Source organism: Pseudonaja textilis, chromosome 2 (genome assembly GCF_049901715.1).
Source record: "Pseudonaja textilis isolate UNSWEBS1 chromosome 2, rPseTex1.2, whole genome shotgun sequence".
In the NCBI taxonomy this organism is placed as follows: Eukaryota; Metazoa; Chordata; class Lepidosauria; order Squamata; family Elapidae; genus Pseudonaja; species Pseudonaja textilis.
This window is the reverse complement of record NC_141991.1, coordinates 224,283,159-224,301,606: the sequence shown is the minus strand read 5'-3', so window position 1 is coordinate 224,301,606 and position 18,448 is coordinate 224,283,159. Positions and strand designations below refer to the sequence as shown.

The window sequence follows — 18,448 nt, the reverse complement described above, 5'->3', positions numbered from 1 at the left end:
AAATTGCTGGCAAAATGCTAACTCTAGAAGAGAAATGTAAGGTTCCTATGCACACATGCATAGCATGCTCTCTCTCTATAGATTTGCATTACACATCCACACACTTTAAACTAGATGTCAGCTTCAGCTAAATAATGCCTTAAGCTAGGAATTTGTTTTCCTTTAAGTAGAAGGCTTTTTCTACTCAGTAGTTGCAGACCTTCTCCCAAAATGACAAAACATGAGTCAATCTTATTTCAATTTAGGCATGTGCTGGATACACTTTTTTTTACCTTGCTATTCAGCATTTTATGGATGCATTGTTTTATTACTCATCACAAGTATCCACAAATATCAATATTTTAATATAGATTAATGTTTTGTTGCTTTATATCTTTACAATTATTTTAACAGCATAGAATAGATTATAGGCATTCTGCAGGTGCACCTTTTTCCCTATATATTCTCATACTAAAGTTTTTATTATTTCACTAAATGTACTATCTGGAGATGCACAGCATAACTGGGAGTATCAGACTGTTTCAACCAAAGCAAACATATAGAGGACTGTTCTCTGAAATGTAATTAATTCATGGCTGCTGCTCAGAGATGGAGAAATTAAATCTCTATCCATGTGGAATGGCAGTTCAAATCCAACCCTTACCTCCACAGCTACTATGTCCAAAATTGTCAATTTTTTTTTTTTATGAAATGTATATGCTACTCATCTCACTATTGAAACGATAGTATAATATAGCAGTCAAAGCAAGACTGGGGAGAACTAGGCCCAATCTACAATCAGCCACAGATGCTGAGTGATTTCAGAGCAATCTAATTCTGCCCTTACACAGCTGTTTGGGGAAAAATGTAGAAAAGACTAGTAGGCATGCCACCTGAGTTCCTACATAAGATTTAGGAAATAAATATAACAATGAAATAAAAGAAAAACCAATTTAGAATTTTTAAAACTTTTTCTATCTAGTCTTGGCTATACTGGCTATCACATCCTGTGGTGGTACAACACCAAAACTTAGCAATACATGAGTTGAAATGTTCTACTTCAACTAATTGGACTTTTCTTTTTCCCAGAAGAAATTCTAGGATTTTGAGAGGGGGGAAACTCTTTGTGAAAGTATTTTATGATGTGAAAAGAGCAGAGAAGTATAGTTGTATTAAATATATCCCTCCTCTGCCCAGGTAATGTTTTCCTCACTACAATCCAGTTTTATCAACATTAATCATTATTTTGATTGTCCATTTCTGTAACTTTTTCGAACCCTATGACATTGTTTTAGAAATAGGGTAACTTAACCCATATATAATATTGTATATATCATTGCATATGCACAGATATGTACACAAATAAACATATTCAGTTATAGCATTATGATAGCACTTTAATTTCTAGTCTTTTTTCTAATATTTCTTCATATTGCTGGATCATTTTTCATCCCAGAGATGATTGCTTTTAGTTAGTTTAGAACATAATCCTCAAACCTCTTCTATAGTAGTTATAGCCACTTTGTATAACTATCTTAGTAAATCTCACAGGGTTGTTGTGGCAAAAATGTTAAGAAGAAAGAGTAGGAAGTGTGCCATTTTGAGTTATTTATAAAAAATGTAGAATTAAATAAAAACTCTCACTGGTTACTTTGTGATACTGTCCCTCTTTCCTACCACTATATTTATTTCCATTTCCAATTTCATCTTTATGTTTTTCACATTTCTTCTAGGTTTAAATTGTGCTTCTCAGGGTCAGCACACTAGGCCTCACTTCATGCAAGCAGACTTTTGGGGGAATCCTATACCCACATTTTATCATAATTTCAACAGATTCCATAAAGCATCTCAAATTATTCCATTTCCAATTTCATCTTTATATTTTTCACATTTCTTCTAGATTTAAATTGTGCTTCTCGGGGTCACTTTTAAAACTAAGTGAGGGAAATATTTTTACTTCCAAAACTTTCATTAATCCGTATAGAAACACAAGTTTTATCGAACAAACAGGACTCAAATTTAAATAGCGTTTAGAACCCAACAAAGAAAAGCACTGTTGGTCTACTTTGGGAGAAAAGGGAAAGACTTGGTGAGCAGGTTATGCAGTTAAATGATCTTTTTACTGAGGGAATTTGGTTTGAAGTTTTCCTCCATCACCTTCACTGCCAAGTACAGTGGCAGTAATTCCCATTTACACGTTAATATACTGTAACATCATCTTACCCTCAAAATGGCAAGGCTGAGTGAACAGATGCCGAGGGAATTTACATAGCATTTAAGTAATGAAGCTCTAAAGCTATAGACTTTATGCAATAGTTTTATGCAGCCAATTCCTTTAAAAAGCATGCAACCTTATTCTATCACTTGCTTTGTTCCATCCAAGGACAGTCTTGTTTAATGTTGGTTACAAAATATCTCAAATCACTTATGAATGGCAAATCCCAGTCTATCTGCAGGTTCTCCCAAGTGTTCAATTATATGCATGAGTTGTTTATTTGATGTTTATTTGGTTAAAACTTATTTTATTTAATTTTTGTAAACCTTTCTGAAATCAGTTCATAGCAGAGACAAAAAAAGAAAGTGTTGTTTTCCTCAACAAGAACATAGACTTGCTAATAAATGTTCACTAATGCTGCCACTCTTCTAGGTATTGTTTAAAACAAAGCCATTATTTTATTAATACAGCTTGCATTTAACCCGAAGCAATGAACACATTTTGCATTCCCTACTTCTTTAGACAGGCACAGCACAAAATGCAACTCATGATACCTCCGCCATGAGTGCAAAAGTCCAGCTAATGATACAATTTCTTCTCTTCCAATTAAATGTGGAAAGACACTTATTCACTCACATACCATTGATTTCAGCAGATGTAAAGAAAAAGGAATCACACTCTTCAAGAGAGCTCCTTGCTGGACCCCACTGAGAATACTCTGGAGCAACTCTTAACCGGAAAAAAACAAGACCACTTGATCACTCACACAGAGCTCTATAAGCAATCTCTGTTTCTATGAATTTCTATATTGATTGCTTAATCCTTACACATCTAGAAATGAAATTGCCTGTATTCTCCAAACTGGTGCTGAAGAGCAAATCCAAATGAAATATCAGGCTTCCTGAAAACAGGTGATTTTTCTGTGCTTCTTCATCAGGGCAATTAAATGATGCAACCACACATAATACATACATGAAACAAAAGCAGATGCAAATCAGCAAGGCGCAAGCCCATAGCAGTGACTCATATGGGGTTGTAGTAAGCCTTCTTCTGGGGAGCTGAAACACCTCTATGTTTTTGCACCAAGATAATGGATCACTTATTCACACCTGACACAAAGAAATTGCAGTAGCAATCACCCTGCCAGACAAGATAAGAGAGCTAACTACAACAAGGGATAAAATATACAGCTTTCTTTTAAGTTACTGGAGTCTTTATTTTCTCTATAACAAACAACAAAACAATTTGAAGAATTATAAGCTTCCACTGAAGGTCAGCCATGGGGATATGAATGCTGCAGTTTAGAACTCTTTTATTTTGTTCATTTGTTTGTTGTATTTTTTTATACTGGCATGCTATGCAAAATCATTTACGTCAATACAGTATGTCAAGGTAACAAGAAAGGGTGGTAAATTATGCTAAGAAAACTTTATAAAATATATTTAACAAAATTAAACATTTGGTTTTCCCCACAATCCAGGTTGGCAAATGAAAACTGCATCCCACAGGGCTGAAGTACTCACAATAAATGTCTTTAGAAATCAAGGAGGATGTGGGAAAAGGAATCAGTTCTAATTTTCTAACAAATATGCTACAATGCAGAAGGGAAATAGAGAATTGGCTTACAATATGTAGTTTCCTTTTGTCCTCTTAAAAGTTTGCTTGTATTTCAACTGGTTGCACTATAAAAATAATTGAAACCTACCTTGGTCCTTTTTTTTTAAAGTCAGCTGTTTCCAAACATGAACTGATTTTGAGGTATGCCTAAGGCAGATAGCACAGGTGAAACAGGCATGAATTTCACTGTGAAATCAAGTTTAACATGTTTTATGGCACCAGTGCAGACAAGTTCTAAATCAGACCTATTCTACTACATTTCAATTAAGGAGCTGCTCTTGTGCTAAAGGTAGAAAATGGCTGCTGTAACACAAGCCTCTGAGTCACACAGAACTCCTTACTGGGAAATACGGAAAAGTAAACATTGTTTCCTAGTGTAGTTTAAAGAATAACAATACCGCATCTGCTTGAGATGGATAACTTTAGAGACTTGCCTCTTACAGAAATTCACAGAAATGCATTTAAGACTTGAACTTACACAAAACTTTTCATTGGGGCCAAAATGGAAAAGTATTGTTTTTCAGACCACACAGAAAACCTGTTTGCAAATGCAAATCCCGCTAGCCTGCAGCAATACGGTTGGTCTAAACTTGATAAAAGAGCTTTGTTTCCTTTGCCTCGGGTTTCCACGTTCAATATGGTACCCATTCTCAAGACCGTACGAAGTCAAAGCAGGCAACTAAGTCCCTCGTCTAAATGTGGGAAGACCCTCCAAAGACGCCAGGTGAGCCTTTTCAAACAAAAAACAAAAAAGAAGAAGCGCTGTCTCACAATAGCCAGAACTGCACCTGCTGGATCAATGTTATTCGAAGCAAAGCAACTTTTACCAAAGAAAGGGGGAAGAAGGTATCAAAGCGGAATCTGGATAAATCGTCCATCGGTTAAAAAGAAAAAGCAGGAGCCTTCCTGCATCCCAACGATCCTCTCCTTTTCCCCCGCCCCTCCAAACACGATCCCCGAGTCTATGGGAAAGCGGAGCCACATTTCCCCGCACCGGCGACGTTACCTGTCATTCCCTCCACCGGGATAGTCCCGAAACGGCTCCCGGTGAGAAGCCGGGGCCGCAGCGCTTCGCCAGCCCCGCAAAAGCAAGTAGCGCGCGCCCTCGGAGTCGCCGGCTGCCTCGCTCCGTCGCCGGCTGCTGTTCTCGCCACCTCGGGGGCTCCCGGGTTCCTGGCGGGGCGGAGCTTCCCACTCAGAGACTTGTTGCTACTGAGCTCAGGCACAGCCGCCCCAAGCGGTGAAAAGGAGTGGCTGGGCCGGCCGCTCCTTTGACGACTTGCCCGCTCGGTCTCTGGCGTGTGAAAGAGCCCTCGCTTCTCTACGGGGAGCCGGCGTTCGGTAGAAGCTTCGTCGGAGAGGGAGCGAGCGACCTCCGGTGGATCCCGGCGGGTAGAGAGGGGGCACCAAAGGCGGATCTGCTCCGCTGGGAACCGCCAGCGTCGAGGTCGCGCTAAGTGTAAAGATTGTGGTCGAAAAAGATGGGGAAAAGAGAATGGAGACATTTTTCCTAGGCCCTATTCAGACGGAGAAACCAGCATACAGAGCCTGATGCAGAAGGACTAGTTTACCTCAATGAGACTATTTCTCCATTATGTTAATCTAAAATATAGCTATTTTATGACTTGCGAGGGTTGTATGAATTCAGCTTGCTAGACTGATTCAGGCTATGCTGGGCCTGAGTTCAAAAGATAAAAGGAATCAGTTAAAATGTAGAAATGTTACATAAGAAAATAATTTTAAGTTTTAAATCCCCACTATATGGTGGAGCTGCATTTGCTTTTTTTCCCCATTCCTGATTTAGTGAACAAAAAAGAACGAAATTAAAGGGTATCCTATCCTGTATGTAACAAGAGAAAATGGGAAGTCAAGTACTTTTATGCATGTGAGCATTAAGACTTAAAGTTGTGTTCTTCCTTCTCTCCCTATCTTGGTTCAACATATAGAAATTAACTGTGTTGATAATTATGGCAATGAACAGTACCCTTTTTAAACTCTATTTTTTAATGCACAAATTTTGATAAACTAATCAAAACTGCACAAGAGTAAAGATACAAAAAGCAAAGTAGAGATGAAAGCAACTACTGAAAAACTAGTACACTAGTTGCAAGGACTCTAGGACAAGGTTCTGAATAAATTAGTCTTTTAACAGTAGTATATAGCTTTAAAGCAGGGGTCTCCAACCTTGGCAACTTTAAGCCTGGAGGACTTCAACTCCCAGAATTCCCCAGCCAGCTTTCCTTTGCTGGCTGGGGAATTCTGGGAGTTGAAGTCCTCCAGGCTTAAAGTTGCCAAGGTTGGAGACCCTGCTTTAAAGCTTCTGCCACACTAGGTAAATTTGTTACACAACTACTATAGTTAATCTATTTTACAAAACTGCCATGGACCTATTACACAAAATGGAGGGAAAGGATATGCCAGGAAAGAATAAAAAAGAAACTAACTTGGTTCCACATCTCCTGAATATTCAATAACATGCTTTGGACAGAAAGACATATTTTAGGAAGTATGAGAGAGAAAGTCACAGTGTTATATTATTATGCAGATAATAAATTTAAAGTATAAATACAGAAATTCCCAAAATGAAGTTAAATTCTCTGTAATATTAGAAAATTATCCTTGGTGTTCTCTGAGCTTGCTTGCTTTCTTGCATCTTAGTACTCAAGAGTAAGAGTAAGAGTCAAAACAAAAGACTTAACACCTAAATAGTTTCCTGGTTGTTCTATTTAAGGGGCAGATACTGCTGCCAAATAATTCCAAAGCAACATAACAGGCAAAAATAGTTCATTCTCGGGATTGCAAGAACTAACACAGTTTACATAGCATGCAAAATTTTCATGGTAAAGCTTTATTACCACCCTGGTGTAATAATAACATAGATGAAACTTCTGTGACAAATAACATATTTTGGACAAAATACACTTTGAACCTCCTCCCAAACTTTTAGAATAATGTATGAATTAAGAGACTTATTAACCTTTTTTACTATTAAAGCAAGTCGCAGGAAGTTATTTAAAGATCTTCCTCATCATGAAAATGACTGCCTTGGGTGCTTACTATTGATTTAGCAATTCTAATATTTCATTAGACTTGCTAATGAAATAATATAAATTATACTTTAAAGGAGATTCAAGTTAGGCAAACCTAGTAATCTTGTGACACTCTAAACAATTCATTACATATATATTTCATACATAGAATAACAGAGTTGGAAGGGACTTTGGAGGTCTTCTAGTCCAATCCCTGCTTAGTCAGGAAAGCCTATACCATTTCAGACAAATGCTTGTCCAATCTCTTCTTAAAAACTTCCAGTGTTGGAGCACAACTTCTGGAGGCAAATTGTTCCACTGATTGTTCTCCTTATCAGGAAATTTCTCCTTAGTTCTAGATTGGTTCTGTCCTTGGTTAATTTCCATCCATTGCTTCTTGTCCTGCCTTCAGGTGCTTTGGAGAATAGGTTGACCATGTCTTCTTTGTGGCAGCCCCTTAGATATCGGAACATTGTTATGATGTCACCCCTAATCCTTCTTTTCATGAAACTAAATATACTTACTTAAACCCTAATATCTAAATCTTCATTCAGTGCAAAAGTTAAAATTAAAGCATCTCAAAACCATGGTTGTTTAGCCACTGCTTAAGCAGATTCTGTGAAGGAAAGTTTAGCATCTCTCTGGGTAAACTGTTGAACTGATAGGATTTTTTTCTAAAATTAAAAAATTATCTGAATAATTGGCTGAAAGTAACAAAATGTAGCAGAAACGTGCTGTGATCAAATCAAATCAGAGACACAGGCTGAGAGAATGGAATGGAATTGAATAGCAGACTTGGAAGGGACCTTGAAGGTCTTCTAGTCCAACCCACTGCTCAGGCAGGAAGCCCTATACCAAGCCTATCAAACTGGCAGCCCGTGGGCCAGATGCGTCACACGCAGGCCACGTACACACTCTGGCTCCACAAAGGCAAAAAACATTGCGATACGTCACAATACGTCACATGACATAATCGAGTTTGAAACCCATGCCCTATACCATTTCAGACAAGGGATCGCTCCCTTGGTAATAATACTTGCAAAGAATATCATGGAATAGTATATTGCAAGCTGAATATGAGTCCATAGTATATGTAGTTTCACAAAAGACAAATGCAGTTTCTGGCTGCATCTATAGGAACATAATTTCCAAATTAAAGGAAGTTGTTATTCTTTTTCTGCTTTGGTCAGATCTCACCTTGATTACTGTGCTCAGTTCTGAATATTATGGAAACATAGAAAACTGATGACAGAAAATGATCCATCAAACCTACCCTTGGAGGGTTTTTTTTTTATTTTATACATTTTTGTCAGATGAAGGACACGTGTTTATCCAAAACATGATTGTAAAATCATCCTTTTAAAAAGCTGTATCACCATTTATGTGCCATTTGCAAATTTAATGAGCAGTCTTTCCACTTATTGGCTAAGGCATGACCAACATGAATATAATAAACTTTATTATATTCTTTATATAGCTTTGTGAATCAAATCAAAATCTCTCCCCAATTTGATGAGGAATGCTGAGTACAACTGTAAGCATGTGAGATATCATTTTATTGCCATGCCACTCAGTACAAATTAGAACATATAATGTAAACGTATGCTGCAACTAAAATTAATAATTTAAAATCTTGGCCAAAGAGATATGTAAAAGAAATATCACAAAGAGATATATTGCAATATTTGTGTGAAGATCAATTTCATATAAAACAATTAGTGAGCATAGCTAAATCACTGATAACAAAAACATTATCAATACTGTACATTGTTAACTGAATTGGACTGGAGTCAGATGGTGTCAAAATCAAATAAATAGATTAAATAATAAATAGAGATTAAGAATGTTCTTGAAAGTGTCGAAGAATTTTTTTTTAGCATAGAACTGAATTTTCAGAGCAATGAAGTGTAATCACCTGTAACCTTGAACAAGATTAGTTTTTTTTCCCCCAGTAGGGATGTTAATTAACTTCCTAGTCTCAGAAAAATGTTCACAAAATCATGTTCAAATTTCCCAAAAATTCTATTTCTTCCCTTGAATTAAGTGGCATTGAGCATGCAACTTGTTAGATCCTTGAGCAGTTCAAATGTCTGCTCAAACTTTCATCTAAATTGAAGGGTGAATTATTAAAACTTTCCTGGATAAAAAGATGATATGCATTACCACAATATCTTCATTTGCTTCTCCGATGTTTTGAGAAACAAAAAGAGAATTTGACCTTTATTTCCATGTACTTCAAGTAGATTGTTTCCTTTCTCCTCTACCACCTAAGACCTCTTTCATGTGGTTACAAGCTTCACCAACTTCAACCATAAGTGGCACTTTCACAGAACTCAAAAGTGCCCTATCTTCTCCTTTTTCCCTTATGTTGTGGTCCCTCCATTAGGCAAATGGGGGAATATTAAAAATGTGCAACTTGTACATGTTATTGTACTTTTATTGTTAATTTTAGCCCTAAAAGATTTCAATTACTTTTTCAATTGAACTGTACAACTTATATTAATGGTGGAAAAATTCTGAAATGCTTTATCTTAGTCTGACTTTCTACATCTCAAAATCCTAGCATTTTAACAGGAGTGTATAGACTTTTTATATTTACTGTATAAGAAGATTGCTTTCAAGAAGATAACAGGGTAGGGGAGCAGGTCTTAAATTATACACCTTTTTGGATTAGTTGCGCCATTACCTATATAACTTTAGCTTGTTAAAGGTATAAAGAAGGGTGAGGGAATAGATCTCACTCAAAATTAATTCAGTCACCAGTCCTTCAATTAATAAAACACATTAATCAATTGCACTTAAATAAGTCACCACCAAAATCAAACAATAGATGTCTGTTTAAGATACTGGAAGTAGTAGGCGGGATTATGCTAATAAATAAGACTATTGTAACTTTTTTGTGTGTGTCAGTTTCTAGTTTCAGAGTATTCAATGTCCTGTTTTTGTCAGGTGGACTCTCTCTCCGCCAACAATATTGTCTCATGCTGAAAGCAATAACCTTGTGAGTCATAACATTTGTTCAATAACTAAAAATATTTCAGAGAAATATACATAACTTCTCTGAACAGCTACTCAGAGCAAGAAAGCTTACAGGTAAATTACAAAACTTTGTTTGCTTATTTCATTCTTAAGCTGCAGCACTGAACCAGCCAGCATTCCCAATGACCCTGGAGGGATCTTATATTTCTTATCTTTCACTGAAACTGTGTGGGTTGTGTTTCATGACCATGTCTGTGTCACTATGCAATGTGGGGGCGGGGGGGGGGGAGAGAGAGAGAAAAAAAAACACTAACCAATCTCCTGACATTTCTATTCATACCTTCACTGTAAGGGAACATTTTGGGAGAACATTGAATCAATTCAACATTCAATAAATTCAACGAAAATAAATATCATAAGGTCACTCTTGAGGCTGTAACAGGATAGAGTCAAACACGAACTCATCTTAAAATGGAATTTATCACTGCTATCGAGCTGTCATCAGGTTACTGGCAGCAGAAAGCAACACTGCATACTTAGCTGTGAATATTCTATTACAGCAGAAAAATTTACCTGCAAGGGTGTACACTTCATTTTTTCAAGTATGTTAACAAATAAGCAAGTTCCCTCAGACATGATTGTTCATTGAGCTGTATAAGATTTGGCCCTTTATCATGCTGAAATTATGGACTGACCGCTGCATCAATATAAATATATCTCTGTGCTACTTGTGCAGATTGTGGGGTTTTTGTCAATTTAAAGTAAAGCACATCTTAAACTGATTTGCGAATTACTAGGTCACAGCATACAGAATGGCTTAATCTGGATAACAAACTGGTACTTAATAAATATTTTAGACAATTCCCATTAGTCAGAGGCATGACCAACACCCCTGGAAATGACCAGGTTGATGAAAGGTCTGCAATTTTAGAAATTCAATTAACAGATACACAGCATTCTGACCTAGTAGTATTCTTATTTATTAATCAAATATTTCCAGCCGTACAATTCTAAAGTTACTAATTTGAAGTGCAGTATAAGAGTGGGTCCCCTCAAATCCTGCTGGGCTGTCTCATTATGGTGGTGTTATGTTCATGGAAAGGACGAATAAGGGATGATAAGATTATATAATCTCCATCTCAGCAGGCACCAATATTGGGCAAGAATGATATAAAAAGATCTTTGAGGCAGATGATTACTTTAATGACAATGGCAAAACCATAATTTCATATTGCATGGGAGACATCAATGGTAAACCATTCTGGTAAGACTTCTCTGATAATTGAATATGTAAATGATTTACAAGTTCTAGTATTAAAGTCAAGAAATATGTTTTAAAAAATGGGACCAATACTAAAAAAAGGCTATGCTAATGATAACAAGAACAGTAACCATTGTTACTGAAGAGATAGATAGCTTCTGTTTTTAAGAATCAATTATCAACAGCAAAAGAACCAACAGTCAAGTAGTATGCTAGTTCTTTTGAGTAGCAATGAAGGCCTTGGAAGATATTCACTGCTATGATATTTCTGTGTCTAACAAAGACTGTAATTATGCAGTCAATGGTTTTCCTGTTTATGGAAGGAAAAAGTTGTACTTTTAAGAAGCAAGATGAAAAGCATATTGATGATTTTGAACTTTGACATCAGAGAAGACTCCTGAAAATACCATGCATAGCCAAGAGTACAAACAAATGGGTTATTCAACAAATCAACCCAGTTATCATTTGAAGCACAAATGTCCAGGATCGAATTATCATTATACAAAGACATAGCTTTCTTGAGAAGTATATAAAGGTGGAAGAAAAAAAAACCATGATGACCAGCGTCATTGGAAGACTTTCAAGGACTAAGCTGGAAACATATGTTCATTAAGAGACTGCTTGATGACACATAATCTATTAGTAGTAGAATGTGCATTCCTGGCAATTAGAAATAATAATCAGGCAATCCCACACTGTCCAAGAATAATTTGCTACTTGGATTAGATTCGTAAATAATCCTAGTCGTTGGCTGACAACATGCTCTTATTCATCCTATGTGAAAGAGAAAACATACTATTTTGCCAACTGTTATCATTTATTTTCATCTGCTGAGTCAACAGAAAGTACGTGTTTATAATAAATTCTTAGAATTTAAAATTTTTAAAGATTCAGCATAAGTATTCTTAGATACTATACATATACAGAATATTTTTATAGTAAAAATTTGTTGAAAGTTGGCACAGAAACATCTCCAAAGGCTTGGTTTTCCCAAATGAAAGCAGACCTGATTAAATACAAATGGTTCCATGAGAGATACATGTTATGGCATTTATTTCTACTTTAGCAGCTGACAATTGTAATGATTAGAAAAATATTTGAATAATCTAAAATGAAAAGCCTGATGAATTTGCATAAATAAAAGGGTTAAAATAAAACAGCATTTGAATTTAAAAATCCACCTGGCTGCATTAAAATATTTCAGAAGTTATGTCACTCTCCAGTCAAAAGTAATGTTTACTTTGGGGTGCAAATAAGAGCTAAATGCAGATTCCACTGGTGAAAATTCTCAGCACAGTTCCAGTGTTTTTTATAGCTCCACTGTTTTGTTCACATCCATGGAACTGGATTTTTTTCTTGTCATGGTAGCAAACAGTGCATCCATCATTCCCAAAACTTCTAGCAATTCCTCCTGGTAATCAATCTCTTTCTCTACAAGATTTTGAAGTTTCAGAAACTGCTTATCAATAACTGAAGATTGTCCAATCACAGGCATATATATATCTGGAAAAGAACAGATAAAGATTAATGGAATTTGTGTACTTAATGAGGATAAAGACATACTAAGAATTCCCAACTGCCTTTTTTCTAGAACAATTTTAAGCAAGATATAAATAAGAAACTAATTTGGCAGCCAGAGTCTTGTTACTACAGAAAAGGATGGAGTAAGTGATGTCTTTAATTCCTTGCTTTCTTGCCACTTCACTAACTGAAAATAAATAACTGGAAAAAACAATAGCACCAGTTTGAGAGACATGGCAACAAAGAGATACAAAATTATCCATGAGCCTTCTTGAGCCACCACCACCTCCATCTTGGATCCTACAAGGTCAAGATGCCCTCAAGTTCAGGGGTGTTAAACTCAAGGCCCGCTGGTTGGATCTGACTTGCGGAGTGCTTAGATCTGAAACTTCCTTATATGCAAGCAATTGCATACAATTCAATTGCATACAATTCAATTTCCCATTGAATTATAGCTGCCTCTTTGCTTATTTGTGGATTGTATTCTTTCATGAACAACAAAATGCATGCAGTTTTGAAATATCTGGGCAAACGTCAACTTTATTCATGTTATTTGACATATGAACGTACCTGTAATGAGTTCTGCAACATTTATCAGTATAGGAGCATATCTTGCATCAGTCACATTTCTGCAAATGTAATTAATAACCAGGTATTAAACTTCCTATAATGCCCTTTTTTTTCACTTTTAATGACCTACTGGAGAAAGAAAGGAAACTCCTCTTCCTTATCAAGAAATAACTTCCAAATTACATGGTTAGGAGTTTTTTTCCACCTAGCACTGGTGCCCTGGAACTACCCCCCCCCCCCAAAATTATAATCTGGGGTCAAGATGCTACCCATTAAGTTGATTTAAGTATTAATTCTTCATGCAGAATAATGCTTTAAACATTGTTTAAACGTTATGGGCCACTTGGGCGGAGACTCTGTATTTTAACTGTGATTTTAAATCAGACTGTAGCACATTATTGTATTAAGTTCTTTCTGATATTCTGGTATTTCTCCATCCCCTTTGATTCAATGAAACTCATCCAGACTTTAAAAAAAGAATTTGAAAACCCCATCATTCTAAAATTAGAATATCCCAGGCAATTTATTCCCATTTGGATTACTGTGCAGTTGTCTTTGACAACTAACCTTATTAAGAAAGAGAGGAGGACACTGAGCTGCTTTTCATCCCGCCCAGCAAGTGCGTTTTTCAGGGTTCCTCTGCGGTTTAATTCTTGCATGACAGCAACTGTAACTTCAGGTGGATTCTTTTTTTCAGGGCCCTAAAAGTAGAAAGTATTCAAGAACACATTTTTACAATAAAATGAGTTAATTCAGAATGTAACAGTTTACATTTAAAAGCCATTCAGAACAGCTTGTTGCAATCTTGTCTAATTGCTGGACCAAGGACACATCTGTTAAGGGTCTTGATTGCAAGGAGCTGTTCAAGGATCACTAATGAAACACTTTTTTTTTGTTTTCCAAACCAACATAATTTAATTTACAGTTATTTCCAGGACAAGATAATCTTATATGTTGCTTTATTATATGAATAAATTATATTTTAAAAATGGCTCATTCCACATTCACATTTAATGATAAAAAGCAGGTAACAACTACATATAAAAAGTGTACTAAAATCTTTTAATCCCACTTTTCCTTAAAAAATACCTACATGCTGATATAAGAACTTGAAGTGGGGAGAGATTTCAGGTCAGTGGCACAGTATATATGATTTGCAGACAAATGGTGCATAATTCAAAATCTGGCTTCTCCAAGAAGGAAAGGCACCAATATGAAATCCTACAGAGCGCTTGCCAGCCTGAGTTGGGGAAACCACTTAGCTGCCTGGCTCCAACCAAATCTAATCTGACCCACATGGCCTCAAGTAAGTCTCAGTTCTTTCAACCTTCTCCCTTCTGGCATTATTGTGTGACTTGCCTTCAAACACAGCTCTCCGTTAACCACTCATCGCTGTTCTCAAGAAGGAAACACATTAGGTGAAAACTATGTCCACCTTTCACCACTTTGCCTCCTCCTGCAAACAAATGCCTGCCATGCAGTGAAAGATAGGGAAAGATGCTCTCTACCAAAGGCCTTTGTCCAGGCAAGAGATGGAAAGCAATGGCCCTCAACTCCTTTCATAGGCAGAAGAGTGCTGTCTATGAAGGTCCTTCAGGAGGGAGAACTTAACCTGTTATCTTTCAATTTGCTACAGCAGTGGAGAACTCAATCCAGTCCCTAGGCCAGACTCAGTTTTCCACCCACCATTTGAATTAAAGGTTGCTCTGCCTGAAGATAGAAATTTTCAGGAAATATTAATGGCAGAGGGAAGAGCTTTTATTTTCCTTTGGATGATATAAAAACAAATTTGAAAACCTGAAATGCTTTTAGCATCTTTTACCAATCTAAAACCACTAAAACCACAGGAATTAAAGTGTAAACAGCAATAAGAGAATGTTTGTGAACCTTGGGACTACCTATCTCTTCTGTAATCCTGAAGTACTGCAATTTACAATGTGATCAGAGCTTTGTAAAATTCTATTAAAATATAAAGAGATTCTAGTTAAACAAGCAATACTCAAAACAATGTCATGTCTTTGTTTTCCTAGTCCTTCATACTTCTTCACGTAAAATCTACAGAGGATTTTTCCAATACCATTTAACATTGCATTTGGTATTCCACACTAGTATCACAGTCCACTAGTACTGTGCACTAATAAACAGTACCACTAGTGCACCGTAGTACCAACGTTATTGCATATATAGCAGAAGGCTTATATTTATGAAAATATTGACCAGACCCACTGCGGTATATTTAAAAATAAAGCAGATGATTCAAGTAACATTATCTTACCTGAAGTACTGCATCCAGAGCCTTGGAAACCTGGAAAGTTCGCAGAAACTTGTCATATTTCTTCAAATAGTTCTTCACAGGCTTGCTGACAAATAAATCTTCCTAATGACAGGAAAAGAGTCAGAGAACAGTCAACAACGTAAGCGGTAAAAAATTCCTGTTTTAGCTTCATTTTCTTCTTGTCTTAATTCATCTCGTCCTCTGCCAAATGGAACCTATAACAGATATAGTTTGTTCTTGCAAGGTTCTTGCATTGAAAAAAAGGGGTACTGATTTCTGGGTTCTCACCTGACTATGTAATTTTAAGCAGTTATCTTAAATAATATCACTGCAATCCAGAATACCTTCTGGTCTATTTCCCCAAACTCCCTGCACAGACCATACAAAAAAGTGGAACTGGTCTTCTGTATCTGTATGCAATGGCAGAGCTCACTGGAGGAAGCCAAGAGAAAAGGTGTCTTCAGTGACCATAAGTACACTTTGAACTTCCTGGTATGAACCCCACCACAAGGTTTTCAATATTTCAAATAATCCTGCTTTTGTGTCATTTTATATTTTAATTCTTCACTGATTTAAACTGTCATCTATGCAGTACAAGACCAAGCAGGATACTTATTATATAAATAAAACAGATCCTTTTACATGATAAAAAAGATTCACTTAACTCAGTGAGAGATGGTCTCAGTAGACATCAGACTGTTCTAAGGCCTTCCAAACTTTGTTCACTTCACTTTGAATATAGTGCAACTTGATTACTTCAATCACCATGTTTGCCACCTGCCCACATCTGTATTTTAAATGCTTTATATTTACTGCTTAACATTTTAAATGTTTATTATCCAGTTAACCAGTAGCATCTTTATTTTTCTTTTTAATTGGCTATCCCATATCAGCTTTTCCAACCGGGTCCCCAATTAACTCTTGTTAATATGCAGTGAAATATACCCCTCACATCTTAACTTCTTTATGCTATTCACTAACAAAAAAATAAGGCTTTCTCTGAACACTTTTTTCTGCATACCTGCTTTGGTAGATAATTTTTTCCTTTCACAAAGGTTCGGTATGCAGGCCTTCTCCGATGCAAAACCTCTTTTACTCCTTCATGCTTCCGATGTTTAACATTCAATATGCCATTTGTCATGCCTACAACCAAAGCTTCATCCTCAGGCTATAAAGGAAAACAAAGTTGGTTTAATTGATATATTAAGTTCAATTATATTGACTTCTGGTTTGGGTCTCTTTAGTGACAGACCAAAATCCATGATTGTGCACGGTTTCGATCTGTGCTCACCGCTGGAGCGGCCCGATCCTTTGGATTCGGAGCTGAAGTCACCCCGTAGAGGTGGTGAAGAAGGGGGAGATTGCTAGCCAAGTGGAGGGGAGCCGCATCTCTCCTCCTTGGCTGGTTTAAACTCCCTTCCCCGAAGGCGGTTGCAGCGGTGGTCAGAAATGGCCACTTCAGAGAGGAACCCGACTGGATAAGATTGTGCAGAAGGAAGACAAAGAGGAAAACAGGACAGACAGGGCTAAACAACAGAGAACATCTAAGCAAGGTACCCTGAATCTAAAAGTACCTAGAGGGATACTTCTGAAAGAAGATCATTAAGCAGCAAAGGAAAGAGAAAAGGAGGTTAAAAACCCTTTTTTTACCTTTATATTGGCAATTACAAATGGCATGGAAAGAAATTTATATTAATCTATTTTGACACTAATAGGCAACCATAAGCTGAAATCTAAGTGTCAAAAGGACAATAAAGATTTTTTCTTGGTCATTTTAAAGGCCTAAAAAGGAGAAGAGTGGCGGCAAAAGGGTGGGACTTGGAATAATGGAAAAATGGAGTGCCACCTGGAAAAATAAAGAGGATTAACAGTAAACTTTGAAAAGACTCCCGAGGATACATTGTAACTGAAATCTTATTAAAAGATACAGTAACCCACGGAAAGGAAAAGTAAAGGAAAAGAAACAAGAAGGAACAGTCTGGGATCATTTGGTGATTTTTAAAAAAGTTTTTGGCATTGGTTTTTTCTTTCTTTTTCTGTTTTTACTTAAAGTCAATCGGGTGGTTGTTCAAAAGTGTTTAAAATATCATGACTCCTGGAGGAATTGAAGATGAGTCTTAAAAAACAGAAAGAAGATGCAGAAAGGGGAGGAAGATCCTTTGGCTTCGTATTTGAATTTTTTGAAATGGAGATCCTGAACTATGAAAAGCAAAAGGAAAAGCGTCAAGAGCAAGAAGAAGGGTGGGACAAAGAAGAAGCCATTTTCAATGATCAAATAATGCAAAGTGTGGTAATAAGGGGGAAAGGAGTTAAAAGTTTGAGATCAAAGGGAACAGCCAAAAAGAAAAATATTCTGAAAAAGAAGTATAACAGCAAGGAGAAGCAGAAAAGAAAACTACAGAAGGGAAAATTAGAGAGAGAAGGGTATAAAAAAAGGGGGGAAAGATAGAAAGGGAAAAAACTTATGAGGGACAAAAACAGGAAATAAAGAAAAACGGGAAACGTACTAGGATTAAAGGTATTTGCTCAGCTAGAAAACACAGAGACAATGGTTAAATTAAGTTAAAAGTGAGGATTCTGCAAAGGTACAAAAGATAGTGTTGTGACAGTAGAATACTGTAATGAGTTAGAAATCAAATAAGTAAATAATCTATGAGATAAAACTGTATTGTTATGTAATGGTAATGCAATAATAAAGAAGAGAGGGAAATATTGCAATTGTTTCTAAAGATTGATAAAATATTGAAAAGAAATGTGAAAGATTTATAAGGAAATTTATACGAGTTATTAGAATGAATTTGAATAATTATTTTGCTTATTAATAGTAAATAATTTATTAAACTGTATGACTATCCAATGGTATGCTTATTAACAGTTAATTAATGAAGAAGGGAGGGAAACATTTCAATTGTTCTCAAAGATTGATAGATATTGAAAAGAAACGTGAAAGATTTACAAGGTTCATACCAGTACTAGAATGATTTTGAATAACTATTTTGTTT

At 36.3% G+C, this 18,448-nt stretch overlaps 2 protein-coding genes across 3 annotated transcripts in view; both read right to left on the bottom strand.

Moving 5' to 3' along the window:
- Positions 1-5,020, bottom strand: part of ARHGEF28 (Rho guanine nucleotide exchange factor 28) — a 139,508-nt gene extending 134,488 nt beyond the window's left edge. The window contains exon 1 of the mRNA XM_026718072.2: positions 4,818-5,020. Coding sequence (XP_026573857.1) covers positions 4,818-4,824 — 7 coding nt within the window. The 5' untranslated portion in view covers positions 4,825-5,020. The remainder of the gene's footprint in view (positions 1-4,817) is intronic.
- A 6,858-nt stretch (positions 5,021-11,878) lies between these two features.
- The window catches only part of UTP15 (UTP15 small subunit processome component), an 18,035-nt gene continuing 11,465 nt past the window's right edge, over positions 11,879-18,448 (bottom strand). For both annotated transcript variants that reach the window (XM_087927141.1, XM_026718083.2), the window contains exons 9-13: positions 16,468-16,614; positions 15,447-15,548; positions 13,739-13,872; positions 13,172-13,230; positions 11,879-12,583 (exon numbers count right to left, since the gene is read on the bottom strand). In XM_087927141.1, coding sequence (XP_087783267.1) covers positions 12,390-12,583; positions 13,172-13,230; positions 13,739-13,872; positions 15,447-15,548; positions 16,468-16,614 — 636 coding nt within the window. In that variant the 3' untranslated portion in view covers positions 11,879-12,389. The remainder of the gene's footprint in view (positions 12,584-13,171; positions 13,231-13,738; positions 13,873-15,446; positions 15,549-16,467; positions 16,615-18,448) is intronic.